We start from the raw sequence: 13,743 nt of genomic DNA, 5'->3' as shown, positions 1-13,743 counted from the left end.
CATTGTAAAGCTTGTGTACTGAATCCATAATTTCTGCCCTGGCAATACAATGAAACGTAGCTGGAATGGCACAGAACTGTGTAATACTACTACTACTACTGAATCATCTGTGTAACCGTTCTGCCAAAAATATTCAAGAGGGTATTTTAAAGAGCAAAGTGGCTATTTAAGCCCACCTGCCGTTTTCTGTTCCGCCACACGGCAGGTAAAGGTTCCTGTGCCGCCTCAGGAAAGCTCAGCCCAGGTACTCTTGGGTTGTCGCTGGCGGCACAGGCGCCCATATGATCGTAAAGGGGCAAAATTAATGTCCTTACAGGTAAGGATGAGGAGAAACCCTGCGGGGCGAGTGAGCTGCTCGTTAACCGGGGAGCGCTGAAACACCCGACACAGCCGCTCCGTTCTCCTGGAGCAGGAATGCTAATGGAAAATGCCAGCCTACCCCGCCAGCACAGCAGCCTCCCAAGGCCAGCGGCGAGGGGAGACCTCTGATTGCAAGGTCAGCGTGGTTAATCTTTTCCGCGGATAATCGCAGCCCGCCGGTCGGGCCCTTCAAACCAACTGCGCCTTTGCACCCACCCCTTCCACACCCCGCTCCGGGCTCGGCCCCTCGGGCCAGCCCGCCCCGGGGCGGAGCCCCGCGTTCCCCAAAAGCCGCCGCGGCCGCAGGGAGCGGCGCTGGGGTCTGGGAGCGGCGCGGTCGGCGCGGCGGGACGCGGGGCTCGGGCAGGGTACGGTACGGTGGTGAGTGGCAGGCGGTGGCGGCTGCTGCCCTCAGGTCTTGGGGGATGGGGGACCATTTTTCGTGTGTAGTTTATACAGTCGCTGTTGCCTCCCTAGACCCGAATCCGTTTTAGTTAGTTAAAACTACTATGAGCTCAGGAATACAGTGTGCCTAATACGTTAGCGATGTTTTCAGCTAATATATAACTCGATGTGTGACTTTTCTAGCCTGTTCTCCACTGGGGTAATATTGAGCTATTTAAGTGATTGGTTCTCTTATGGAACCCGTGCTTTTGGGTTTAGTCCAGTCACGCTGTGGTTAAAAGAAAGAAGATTCTCTTCTGACTTCTGCAGAAAGTGCGTGGATGCATCTGTACTAATTCAACCCAGTGTCCTTTCGGGTTGAGTATCCCTTCTGTCATCGTCGATGTTCAGGGTATGGCAATGGCTATTTTGTAAAGACAGTGTCTTTCTAGTAAAAGTGGAGACCTTAATTTTTTATATAATGATGGCTGGATTCTCTTTTTAACTAGTTTGCCACTCATCTGATACAGAATTCTTCTGAGGAGATGCTTACTATTTTTATTGATATAGGGAAGAAGTTCTGACTAAGAAGCAAACCAAGAACTTGGAATATAAGCAGGAAATGAAACATCTGAGGCCATGGGGCGAAATTACTGGATGGTGTGTCTTTTTTAATTTTTTTTTTTTTTTCTGAGGAAAAACTCTCCCTCTTTGCTCTATTTTTTTCTTCTTCATTCTTCTTCCTAAAGTGTGGGAATCTAGAAGAAGGGGGCTAGAAGTTAGAAGCTGAAAGATTCATACGGTTAGTTTAGCATACTGGCAGGAGATGAGACTTGAAAGATGTAGAGACCTTGACCTTCAGCTTGGGATCTGTCAAAGGAAGAGTGTGCTATAAAATTTTTGTATTAGGGTATCCTTTTTACATATTGAAGCTTCAACTAATATTTCTAAATATGTGTGCAAATTGAAAACTTTATTTCACCATGCTCAGAATTACATAGGAAAAGTGAGTAGCCTTCATTGCCTAGGCAGTGTGAAATAGGAAACAAACAGAAAAGGATCTATATTACTTTTATTTGTGTTACGGTATTTGTGATAGATGAAAACTTGTTTTAATATGGTGGGGGGGGCTTAACTTATCAGTTTTGATGAGCTTCTCAGGAGTAAAGATCAGGTCTGTACTGGACAATGAATAAACAGAGCTTGTCTTTATCTCTGTTAGTGAAATGATCTGCCAATAATCATGGCAGAACAGGATTATGAGGAACTTGGAACTGAAACTGGCCTCTCTCTGACACAGTGTCATATCCATGTGGCTCTGCCTCTTTCGTATTGAAAAGCTGGCATGGTCTAAGCCTGTGTGTCCAGGCATTCTGTACTGCACTCTTTCTGGTGGTATAGTGGAGTGACCTCAGTTGCCTTTTCCTTGGTGTTTGTTTTTTTTTTTGTTTGTTTGTTTTTAGTTTTTTGTTTGCTTGTTTTTGTGTTTTTTTTTTTTTTTTTTACTCCATTAATGCTGTTCTTTGCTGCAGTCTAAAGAGTAAGATGGATTTCTCTGCATGTTGGTATTGAGTATGTGAAATTGTGTGATTTTAGCTTCTTTCTTTTTCTCATGTGTCAGAAGACCCAGGTAACTCATCATGAAGTAAAGATGATAAAAGGAAAACTAGAGCTGCATAAACTGTTCAGGCCTGCTGAGCGTCTGCAATTCTGAAAATTCACTTAGGTGCTGAGTTATTGGCATTTCTAGAGGAAGTGACTAAAGAAGGTTCAGCTGTACAAAAGGCAGGGCTAACTGACAGGTGTATTTGTAGTACTTTCCAGATGGGCACTATGGGTGATTAAGCAGAATAATAGGGGGTAAGTGCCAAGGGAAGTATATTCAAGTACAATTTTTCCATAAAATTATTTGGCAAAAATAACTGTAGAATGCAATGTTTAGGGGGATATGATAGAAAATGGGGAATGAAAACTATTTCTATTCTGAGGAAGGGGAAAAATAAGATGTTGAGAGATGTGTTTGCTTTTAGGAAGGGTAATCTTGTATTGGCTGGACTAGTTGGGTTTTGAAGCTCTTATCTCTTTTCTAATATAATTGGATTACTTTAAAATCTTGTAAAGCATATGCTATAATTAATTATGAATTGTGATCACTTTGTCAAATTCACTTAATTGACACATTTCATGTAATGCTCACAAGATTGAGTATTGTGAACACTAGTAGCAGAAATAGGTCTGAATGGAAGCAAAGTGATATATGCACCCTTATTTTCTGTCCAAGTGTACTGGCTTATCTCGTGCTAAATAATGTTGGAAAAAAGGAAGTTCTGTAATGACTGCAGGATGTAGTCAAACTAGTTCAGCTTGGTAAAAATGCTTGGAGGCTATTCACTGCAGTGCTCCTTAACATTGTGCATGGGAAACAAACTGCTTTAACCTTTCATGGTGAGCAGAGTGGTGGCCCAAACACATAGCAAACACTGATTTGAGCCTAGATGCCTTTCTATGGCATCTGGGTTCAAATCTATGGTATTTCTATCTTTCTACAGTATTCCTGTCTTTCTTCTAATTGTCAAAAGTATTTTTTTTTTTTTTAAATCTTATGATCTTTTTACTCTTTACTCATGTTTGAAAGGCCCATTTTTAAATGGACCAGGCACTAAGTTTTTACTAAGTGTCAGCATGTATATTTGACATAAACTTATAGTAGTATTAAATCTTCCTCTTTCACAGAAAGAGGAACCAATAATGCCAGCACTGAACTGGAAGCCCTTTATCTATGGAGGTTTAGCGTCAATCACTGCAGAATGTGGTAAGCGTTTGCTTCAACTATTGACATGATTTTCTTTACTTGGATAGTCTTTATGTAAAACAAGTTTGGTTCCATGCTGCCAGTGATACAGTATGTGGTGGTCTGCAGCACAGAGGTTTTTGCTTAATGCTGACTGAAGAGTAGCTATGATCTCTGTTGCACTGTCAGGACACTTGTGTCTGTAAGCTCTCATCCCTGGTGAGTCCTTTTTTATACATATTTTGCTTCTGTGTTTTATTATTTGGTATTTGTTTGATCTGTTCCTATACAGTGGTCATAAGTAGATACAGCTTCTGTTTTGCTGCAGTAGACAAGTTATACTCTTAACTTGTAAATTTCTCTTAGCTTTACTGAGTATCTGTGTGGCATTTATCTATCAGTTTGTTATCTTTTCTTGAACGTACGTGGCTGCTTAGATTTGGACACTTAAATTCAATAGTGAGCAACACAGAATAATTGCTGTAGTGAGACAGTGCATCTGATGTTTTAGGCCTGCTCTAAAAGGCAAACATAAAACATCAACATATTTTTAAAGTTGTATCTGAAATGCATGTACATGAAAATAAAGGATTTTCATTGTAGCAGGACATGATTGGGCATGTGGTGGACTTGCATGCAAGGTCTATCTAGTAAAGTAGTTGCAGTATAAAATGACACTTAAAACTATTTTGTTTTCATAGAGTAGTTTGGGTTGGAAAGTCATCTGGTCCAACACCCCTGCTTTGAGCAGGGCCATCTTCAGTTAGATCAGGTTGCTCAAAGCCTTGTCCAGTCTGACTTTGAATGATTCCAGGGATGGGAAAGATTTTTACTTAAGAAATTTCTGCAAACTTGCAATTGAAACCTGTCATTATTTGACTTGACTGAATGTGGCCAATAATTCCAAAAGCTTTTGAGGAAGACAAACAATTCATGAAAGCTTTGCTTGTCTGGTAAGCCTCATTTGAATAGATGTGTTTAATTCTGACTCCTGTTAGTGCTTAGGTGAGTATGGAATGTTGAGGTGATCCTTTTCACAGATGGATATGGTTTCTGAATCCTTTCATAAGGGGAGCATGGAGAATATGGTGTGAACATAAAATAACAGTAGGCTACAGAAAAGCAGTAATACTACACAAAATAGGTACTGCTGCTATTTTTTTTTCAGATACTAGGCCAGACTCTGTATAGCATGTCCTACAGAATTTATTTGCCTTCAGTGACATCCTCTTCAAAGGTGTTGGAGGAATACACGTGCAAACTCAGTGCTTGATTGGGATTGCAAAGTCCTGTTCAGTGTGGCTGCTTACAACCAAGCAATGCTGTGTTGCCTGAAAATATAGAGAATGTGGAATGTAAACACAGGAGGTAGACAGAGCCTCTGACAGGCCTTTGGAAGAACCAAGGTGATAGAATGTGAATCACTTCTTTAAAAGAAAGTCTTGCTAAGAAAGGCTTCTTTCCCATGGGAGTACTTTTATATAGTATGATACATAATAAATGTTGCAGTTTCTTGAATGATGTTGTCTGTTATCTTTGGTTAGGTAGGTACTGCATTAATTTTCTCACTGATTTTCCTTTAAGGTACTTTCCCCATTGATCTGACTAAAACACGTCTCCAAGTTCAAGGTCAAGTTAATGATGCCAAATACAAAGAGATCCGCTACCGTGGAATGGTGCATGCATTGGTCAGAATATGCAGAGAAGAAGGATTGAAAGCCTTATACTCTGGGTAAGATGAACTGAGTTGCAGCAATGGCTTCTGAACACTCTGTTGATAAAAGTATAAGCCCACTGTATGTGAATTTTTGGCTAGTCCTAATCTGGAAGTTGGAAGACACAGCTTTGATACCTTCAGTGCTGCACACTGCCATAGCATTTCATGTTAAAAAATAAACATAACAACCCTCACACAACAAAACCTACATGGAACAGCATAGCTAACCTAAGGTAATTCTCTGCACTGCTGCTGTGGTTGTTTCATCTCTCAGCATTAAAGCTGAATTTACCTTTATATATGAGCATGCTTTTCTTCAAAACATGTAGGAAGGGGGGGAACCACATTTCAGACATGACTGCCAGCTATTTTATAGATTACAAGTTGAAGCATGGTCTAATAGTAATAATTCCTTCACAGTTCATTCATGTTCTTGCAGGCTCTATTAAAATAAAACAAAACAACCAAAAAACCCCCAACCAAAACACAAAACTTAAAAAGCTCCAAAGCTTGTTTTGTTTATAGTGAGTTTAAATTGTTGATTTAAATGAACAACCCTTTGTCTGCTAGATATCTCTGCCCTAGGAAGAATTTTCTGATGAGTTTAGTTTTTGAGATCTTGAGCATAAACATTATGGCTGCTTGTTTTTACAGGATTGCTCCTGCAATGCTACGGCAAGCTTCATATGGAACTATAAAAATAGGCACTTACCAGAGCTTAAAAAGAATGTTTGTTGAGCATCCAGAAGGTGAGTGGTTATTTTCTATTTGATTGAGGACTGATTTTCTTGAAGCTGATTGTTTCCATTTGGTACCTTACTGTAGCATTTGAACAAGTCTACCTAGAAGACATTCCTTATACCAGTTACAACAAAGTTAGTCAGCAAGGGTAACTCGTCCAAACAGGTTTTATGGCTTCTATAACTGGCACTCTCTGGTTAACTGAGGAGAGGCATCATCCTGTCCTAAGCCTGGTAAATCTGCAACTAAACTCTTTATCTGTGAAACAGATGAAACCCTCATGATGAATGTTCTGTGTGGCGTTCTTTCGGGAGTAATCTCGTCATCTATTGCCAACCCTACAGATGTCTTAAAGGTAATTATGTAGATCTTGTCTTTTTAGTTCTCTCCTGAAGTAAAAACAGAGTCTCCTGATGAATACAGGATTTGTTTTGTAACCCTATTTATTTTCATCTCTTAATTTTCTGAAAAATCAGTAACATCCTGAATTATTGGAACCTCATGGTCCATACCAATGATTTGAAAGTACACATTAGGGAGGTGAAGGCTGGGGAGGTAGTTAGATCCACATTTTCAGTGTCGGGGGGAGAGTAACTGATGCTGTAGTGTTAGTGTGGAAGCCACACTGTGTATTTCATCCGTCCTTCTTGGTAACACTGTTACACTTGGATGTTTCTAGACTTCAAAATAGGTGAAGATTGATTCAGAGGCAAAAGTTCCAATGAATGCTACTTGTACTCTGATTGCTTAATACTGTATAGAGGCTTTGCAAACCTGTGTTCCAAGGAAATGGTGTTCCAGCATCAGTCATTCAAAGTGAATTACTGAAACAATCACCTCTTTAGGAATCTGTTAGCTCAGTCATAGTCAGCTACTTGAAAAAGTTGATGGTATTTATCTTATAAAACTGGAGATTGTGACTTACACAGCTGTTTCTAATGAAAAGGAAGTCAAGAAAGCTCTCAATGTTCTTCTGAAACTACTAAAAGGCATAATCTTTCATAGTGCTAGTTGGGGTTACGTAGTGGCATTTCAAACATAAGCTGTATTTCAAATGTGGCTTCAATTAGTTTTTCCTAAAATTATGTCCACTTACCAAGTCGCTTGTTGACAACTTGTATTTGGTAGTTACCTTGGCAGGTTCCTAAGGATGTTCTTATAAATCTACAGGGTTGAAGACCATGGTTCTCAGTGGCTGAAACATTAATCTTTTTAACCTTTCATTTCAACATGTTCCTGTGAGAGCACCATAAAGGGCATCCTGCAGAACCCATCTGCCAGTCTTATCTAAATGGAACAGTGTACCCCTACAGAAATAGAAGTGACTTAATGCAGCTAAGAATTCTGCCACATACTTGTTCAAAATTAGCAGCTGCGTTTGGATAGTTAAGGCAAAAGATTGCACTATAGTTGTGATAATGTCAGCTATTGCTTTTATACTCAAAGTGAAATTGACTTTACTACTTGCAATTGTAACTTAATAGTTTAATCTAGCTTTATTATTTTATTGGTTGTATTTATCTTTTAATTGTACCTTCAAATGAATCTCAGATCAGAATGCAAGCTCAAGGTAGAATGATTCAAGGAGGAATGATGGGCAACTTCATACAGATCTACCAAAAAGAAGGCACTAAAGGATTATGGAAGGCAAGTTTTTTTGAACTGTATCTTACACTTCAATTACAGTTCCTTGCTCAATTGAATGTCATGTATTCCTACATGTTCTCAGCTGAAATATGGAGGATGTAATGTCTGTCTCTTGTCATGACTGCTTCACTGCTTGTATCTCTGTGCTTTTTGGTGAAGGGTTACAGCCAGCCTTGTGTGTGAGGATTAGCTGCCACTTAGGAGAGGGAAGACAAATGTGGGATTCAGTTAGGATGACTGGCTCTAGGAATAGTTCAACAACCCTTTGCATGACACCTCTCAATCTGTATGCTCTGTCTGTTTTAAAACTTATGCTAAAGAACATTTGGAAGCAAAGGAGCTATTGAGCATCCCCTCTAGCTCAGGAATTCTCGTGTTCAGTCTTACAGGTTGTCTCTTGGACCAATTACAGCCAATGACTGTATAAATGAAGGGCCAAAATGGACAATTGTTTATAAACAGCTGGAAAATAATGTTCTTCTGTTAGTATGCTTTTCTCACAGAGTTTCTTGATCTCCAGTTTTCTGTTCCTCTTCCTTACTTTGTCAGTTTTTTAGCTAGTAGCAAAGGAATACTGGTTTGGGGGTTTGAGCTGACTGTTGATGCCAGAATTGAGATGTTAAGCAGGGGTAGAAAATAACTTAAAGGACCTGAAGTTGCTATTCTGTGTGGAGAAGTGATTTAGCTGTTATTTCAAATTTGTGGTTTTGGAGCACATACATCTAAGACTTACACTAATTAGCCTTATTTGAATTTGCAATGTTTTCAAGACATTTGTGGTGTTTTGCTTTGTATTTTAAGAGCTTGGCTTTTCTAACAGTGCACAAAGGTTGAATTTAAACTTCAACTATATTCCTTTCTTTTTCCAGGGAGTATCATTGACAGCACAGAGAGCTGCTATTGTTGTTGGAGTGGAGCTGCCAGTGTATGACCTTACCAAGAAGCACATAATTTTGTCTGGATATATGGGGGATACAGTATATACTCACTTCCTGTAAGTTTGTGTAACTGGTTGTATAGCTCATGATTGGTTAGTTCTACAGGGGAGCTGAGTCTTTTGAATTTTCTATCATCTGTCTAGATGTAAATATACTTCTGGTGTGTGTATAACTTTTAATGTAATAGCATCTCAAGTGGTAGCATGGAAGCTAATTTTATTTAGCATTTGGATTTAGCTTCTTTTGAAACATGGAAATTTGTTTTGTGGGTGGTCTGAATCATTCAACTGTGCAAATTGAGGTTAGAAGAAATTTACAGTAAAATATTATTCCCAGGGGCACAAACATCTTTTCAAGCATACTGTGTGTAAGGGCTACATGGCAAGTCTTCAAAACTACACTTTTATAGTAAATGAAAAGTAACTTTTCACATCCATTTAGCTGATTTAATTTTCAACTAAAAACATTAAACAGTCATTATTATTGTGTGTTTTCTGGGAAGGGGAAATTCTTGTACATCTCTGTGGTAGAGCAGATTTCATTAAACCCTTCTTTTACTAGTTCCAGTTTTCTTTGTGGGTTAGCTGGAGCCCTTGCATCCAACCCAGTTGATGTTGTAAGAACACGCATGATGAATCAGAAAAGCCAAAAACATGGGGGACACTCAGCCTACAAGGGCACTTTGGATTGCTTGTTACAGGTAAGTAGTTCATGTATCATCATAAATAGAAACTGCTGCCATGAAGCCATGATTTTGTTGTAGAGCTCAAGATTGTTCTGTGTTCCCTAATAACTTAGATATGCCTTTTGCCATAATGCTTAAAAGGACAATGCTGTCAGTAATGCACTCAAGTGTGAAAAACATCTACTGTCTTGACAGAAAGGCAGGAAGAAAGTTATTGTCTGCTGTAGAACCTTATTTCCATTGGGTGCTTGGATGAGGAGAGTGGCTCTCAGCAGCACTCTCTCCTGCTCAACTTTACACTGTGTCAGGCTGACAGGAAATGATTATTTCATAGAACAGTCCTTGAAGAACAAGATCTTCTGGAGCAGGTGGTTTTCTGTGTTGCTTACTGCATAATGGAAAGCCTAATACAACCAGAGGCAAGGTCAGCCTCTGATTTTGATTACTTTGATTTGGTTTCTTAAGTTTCTTTGGTATGAAGTGGGCCTATGATGGCCTTTTATATGGAGAAGAATGGATAGTAAGCTGCTGCTGTCAATGGTTGACTGAACAGTCCAAGTCACTTTGTCCAGTGAAAATTTTTTGAGGTGCATAAAGCAAACTGAAATATTTCAAGGGACTCGCAAATGTTAGCTACATGTTTACATTGGAGCAAATTTTGAGGGGCTGCCAAATGTGAACTGCAAATTTACATCTAATGAAATGTATTTCTTTGTCCGTGCAGACAATAAATTTAAATTAAGGTTACAGGTACCCCTTGTCTGGTGCAGTCTTATTAGCTGAGATGCTGTCTGGATTTCTCACTAAAAAAGAATTACATAAGTCTGTTCTTGTTATGCCTCTTTTTTCTATCTTTTTTTTTCCTCTTTTTTTTTTTTTTTTTTTCCTAGACATGGAAGAATGAAGGCTTTTTTGCTCTGTATAAAGGGTTTTGGCCAAACTGGTTAAGACTTGGTCCTTGGAATATCATTGTATCCTTTTCACAGGTGTGCAAAACTACTACGTTAGCCATACAACAACAAGTATTGTTTTTTACAGAATTACTCTGTGTGGGAAGTGTCATATCAGCACAGATATTTCCTTTTTTTAATGAATGGAAAATTGTGCAGTTGACAGGGTTTTTTTCAGTCAACTGCTTCCAGTCAGATTTAGTTTTTGATTCACACAGTCAATACTAAAATATGGTATTAAAAAATAATTTTCTGTTCTTCCAATTTCATACCTGTCCAATTCCTTTGAGCCTAGTTTTAATCAGAGTTCACCAGGTGAATTAGAAATAGGGGCTATTTCCAGAACTGGGGAAACTCTTGACAGTTACTGATGCAATCTTTTTTGGTATCATAGTCTCACAATTTTGGCTTTGTTTAAAGAGCCAGCTACCAACCCTGGGGAGTGGGTTGGTAGAAATGTTTTTTACAATAAACAAACCTTCTTTAGCACATCAAAGATAAGTGAGTAAAGACTCTAAGGGATTTTGCAGTATTGTCCTACCTCCTCACTCCTGGGTTTAAGATCCTGAGGAACAGGGATGGGAAAGTAATTTGTATCCCCAGCCTTAAAGCAAGTTTTGTTGTTCTACCTAGTATTTTGTAAAAAAGTGGCCAACCTGCAGCATGGCATAGAAAGGAACAAGGACTGGAACACAGCTGCACTCAGATGCAGCTGACCTTCAGTAGTGTAGTGACCAGTCTTCACTGCATGAACAGGAAACAGTTTTCCTTAATCAGCTGTGCCAGTTCTTCCTGACATATGAACAGCTGAAGAAATTGGATGCCTGACACGCTGAGCTGTATACAGAATTCTGTTAATGTACTCTATGAGTTTAGAGAATGTGCAAGTTGTCTTGATGAAGGGGTCACTGCAAGGCTGAGTGAGAAGAACCTGGGAGTGATTTTAAGGCAAACTGGCTCCTGTAACCATGGTTTGTGCACATGGAGATGTGCACTGTTTTTCAGACTGAACCAAACACAGTGGAATACCTTCTGTCAACTGTTTCAATGTTCTTGAATGTAAAGGTCTGCAAAGCAACTTCATCCTTCTGAGTCTCAAAGCATAGTGTTTTATAAGAGTTGAAGAACAGGGGTTTTTTCTTCTATATTTCCATAAAGGAAGGAAAAGAAAAATATTTCTGTAAAGGAAAGAAGTATTTCTGTAAGGGAAGATAAGCAGAACCAAGGAACTGGGTTTTTCCTGCTTTCAGAAATGTATACAATTTGACTGTAATAGCTTAAAGCTTCCAGTTAACTGGAAGTGTTACAAGACATCTTTGCTGGCTTTCAGGCTGGCAAAATAACTGCTGCAGTATAAAATCTGTTTCTGGTTTTGAAGCTTTTCTGTGTTCTAAGTCCTGAGATGTCTGCATAACTTTCTGGGAATAAGACAGCTTCATTAGCAAGTGTGGTTGCCACAGTTGACAGTTTTGCTTAACTTGAAGAAAGTTGGTTGTTTTTTTTTTTTCTTCCCATGTATAATTCTTGATTTCAGCATAAGTGATTCTTCAATGTATTCATATCGAAATTGCAAGTAGGAATGAAGTTCAGAAAAGTTCATGCCCATCTGCTGATCTTGCAGAGAAACTTTCCATGCCTCTTCCATCCTTGGGAAGAAATATTGGTTACTGGCTGCTTTACACAGAGCAGTCAGGGTTTGTCATGTGGGTGCCTATGTGACAAGAACCAACCCCTCCAAAAGTGAATCTACTATAAAGACTGCTTTCCTTCTTTAAAAGTACTCCCATGTCCAGAACTAGTGAACACTTTCATATACCAAAGAGGCTCAAGTTGCTGTTACATGCAAGGAAAACACTTGATGTAGAAATCAATCACAGCTTCTATAAACATTACCTTTAGGCTAAAAGGTATAGCAAATCTTCAGGGCCATTAACTCAACAATTATATCAAACTTCTTAAGTGCTGTTGTTGAATTCCAGGAAAAAGGAATATGTGAAATGCAAGTCGTAGGATGGATCTTCTGTGTTTACAGAGGGCAGCAAAGCAGGATCCATAACTCTGGATTTTTGTGGCCTTGTGTTAATCTTTTACACATTTTTCAATCATGCATTCCACTTAAAGAAGTTTCATTGTGATATCAAAATTGCCATACTTACTTAAAATTACTAATTTTGAATTCACAAATAGATTTTTTAAATGCACAAGGCACTTTCTTTCCTAAGGTAAAACATTTTCTATATATAGGGGTATGCTGATGTGCAGTGTTTTCCCTTACAACTGTTTCTGTGCTTTAATAAAAGAATTGTAAATATTTTTGTATGCTATGTAAGCAAAGTATATGTTTTACATTTTCAAGCCTATTAAAAGCATTATATTATAAAGTGTGATGACTTAGAACTGCTTTCAGTTTTGAAGTTTCAAATACTTCAACTTGCTTAATGAAGGAAAGCTGTTGCTGGCATTGAACTGTTCCATGTTCTTGGTTATTTAGCCAAAGCATACTCAAGTTGCTTGTAGCTAAAAGCTTGTGTTCCTATGACTTGTGACTGAATAACATGCACTGACCACAGGTTTTTGCTGTTCTTTGGCATACCTTAAACAGCAAAACCATTTCTGAAACAGACCAATCAGCTTAGTTTTGTGTAGTAACAGAATAAGTTTATCACACTTGTAAGCAGAGTGGATTTTTTTGAGATCACGGGTGGTAGGACAGAGGTCATGGACTAACTCTGAGGAGGATGAGAAATCGGCCAGTTTAGAACGTCAGTAACTGCACTCTACCGGTTAATCTGTGGGAAAGCTGCAGAGAGCTAGCTGGATAAAATGGACTGGAATTGACTGCTAAGCCCCAAAGGCAGCAAAACAGTGAAAGAGTAGTTCAGGATCTCAGCTGAGCCTGCTGTCCAGGTGGCTGAGAAGGCCAGTGCTGTCCTGGCCTGTATCACCTGTAGCGTGGCCAGCAGGACCAGGGCAGGGCTTGTGCTCCTGTACCCAGCACTGCTGAAGCTGCATTTCAAGTGCTCTGTCCAGTTCTGGGCCCCACGCTTGGGAAAGGATATTGAGGTGCTGGAGTGTGGCCAGGAATGGGCAGTGGATCTGGTGAAGGGTCTGGAGCACAAGTCCTGTGAGGAGGGGCTGGGAAAGCTGGGGGTGTTCAGCCTGGACGAGAGGAGGCTCAGGGGTGATCGTATCACGTCTAGAACTGCCTGAAAGGAAGCTGTGGCCGGGTGGGGTCTGTCTCTTCTCCCTCGAAACCAGTGACAGGATGAGACGACAAAGCCTCAAGCTGCACCAGGGGAGGTTTCGGCTGGATATTGGGGGAGTTTCTTCTCGGAAAGGGTCATTAGACACTGGAACGGGCTGTCCAGGGGTGCTGTGGAGTCACCGTCCCTGGAGGTGTTTAAGGAGTGACTGGACGTGGCACTCAGTGCCGTGGTCTGGCTGACGTGGTGACGTTCGGTCACAGGCTGGCCTGGCCGATGCGAGTTGTTTTCCAGGCGAGTCTGTGATCCCGTGGATTCACCTGGGGA

At 39.9% G+C, this 13,743-nt stretch overlaps 1 protein-coding gene across 5 annotated transcripts; it reads left to right on the top strand.

Moving 5' to 3' along the window:
* Window positions 1–299: 299 nt before the first annotated feature.
* Window positions 300–12,591, top strand: SLC25A30 (solute carrier family 25 member 30). 5 transcript variants are annotated; one of them, XM_058419502.1, is made up of 11 exons: window positions 300–316; window positions 1,315–1,404; window positions 3,478–3,556; window positions 5,120–5,267; window positions 5,907–6,001; window positions 6,263–6,348; window positions 7,545–7,640; window positions 8,510–8,634; window positions 9,140–9,278; window positions 10,154–10,234; window positions 11,000–12,591. In XM_058419502.1, the coding sequence occupies exons 2-11, from the start codon at window positions 1,384–1,386 to the stop codon at window positions 11,039–11,041; spliced, it is 912 nt and encodes a 303-aa protein (XP_058275485.1). In that variant the 5' UTR covers window positions 300–316; window positions 1,315–1,383; the 3' UTR covers window positions 11,042–12,591. The 5 variants fall into 5 exon arrangements, with proteins under 5 accessions (XP_058275485.1, XP_039912813.1, XP_039912810.1 ...); XM_040056879.2 differs by lacking the exon at window positions 300–316 and adding an exon at window positions 357–496; XM_040056876.1 differs by lacking the exon at window positions 300–316 and adding an exon at window positions 675–728.
* Window positions 12,592–13,743: the final 1,152 nt, after the last annotated feature.

The sequence above is a fragment of the Hirundo rustica genome, chromosome 2, assembly GCF_015227805.2.
Source record: "Hirundo rustica isolate bHirRus1 chromosome 2, bHirRus1.pri.v3, whole genome shotgun sequence".
Taxonomy (NCBI): Eukaryota; Metazoa; Chordata; class Aves; order Passeriformes; family Hirundinidae; genus Hirundo; species Hirundo rustica.
The sequence above is the reverse complement of the archived record's forward strand: the minus strand, read 5'-3'. Positions and strand labels throughout refer to the sequence as shown.

Coding starts and splice junctions, on each gene's coding strand:
- SLC25A30 (XM_058419502.1), top strand. CDS start 1,384: ATGGGGCGAAATTACTGGATG. Junction 1,405..3,477: donor TGGGGCGAAATTACTGGATG/GTGTGTCTTTTT, acceptor CCTCTTTCACAG/AAAGAGGAACCAATAATGCC. Junction 10,235..10,999: donor TTGGTCCTTGGAATATCATT/GTATCCTTTTCA, acceptor CAGCTGTGCCAG/TTCTTCCTGACATATGAACA.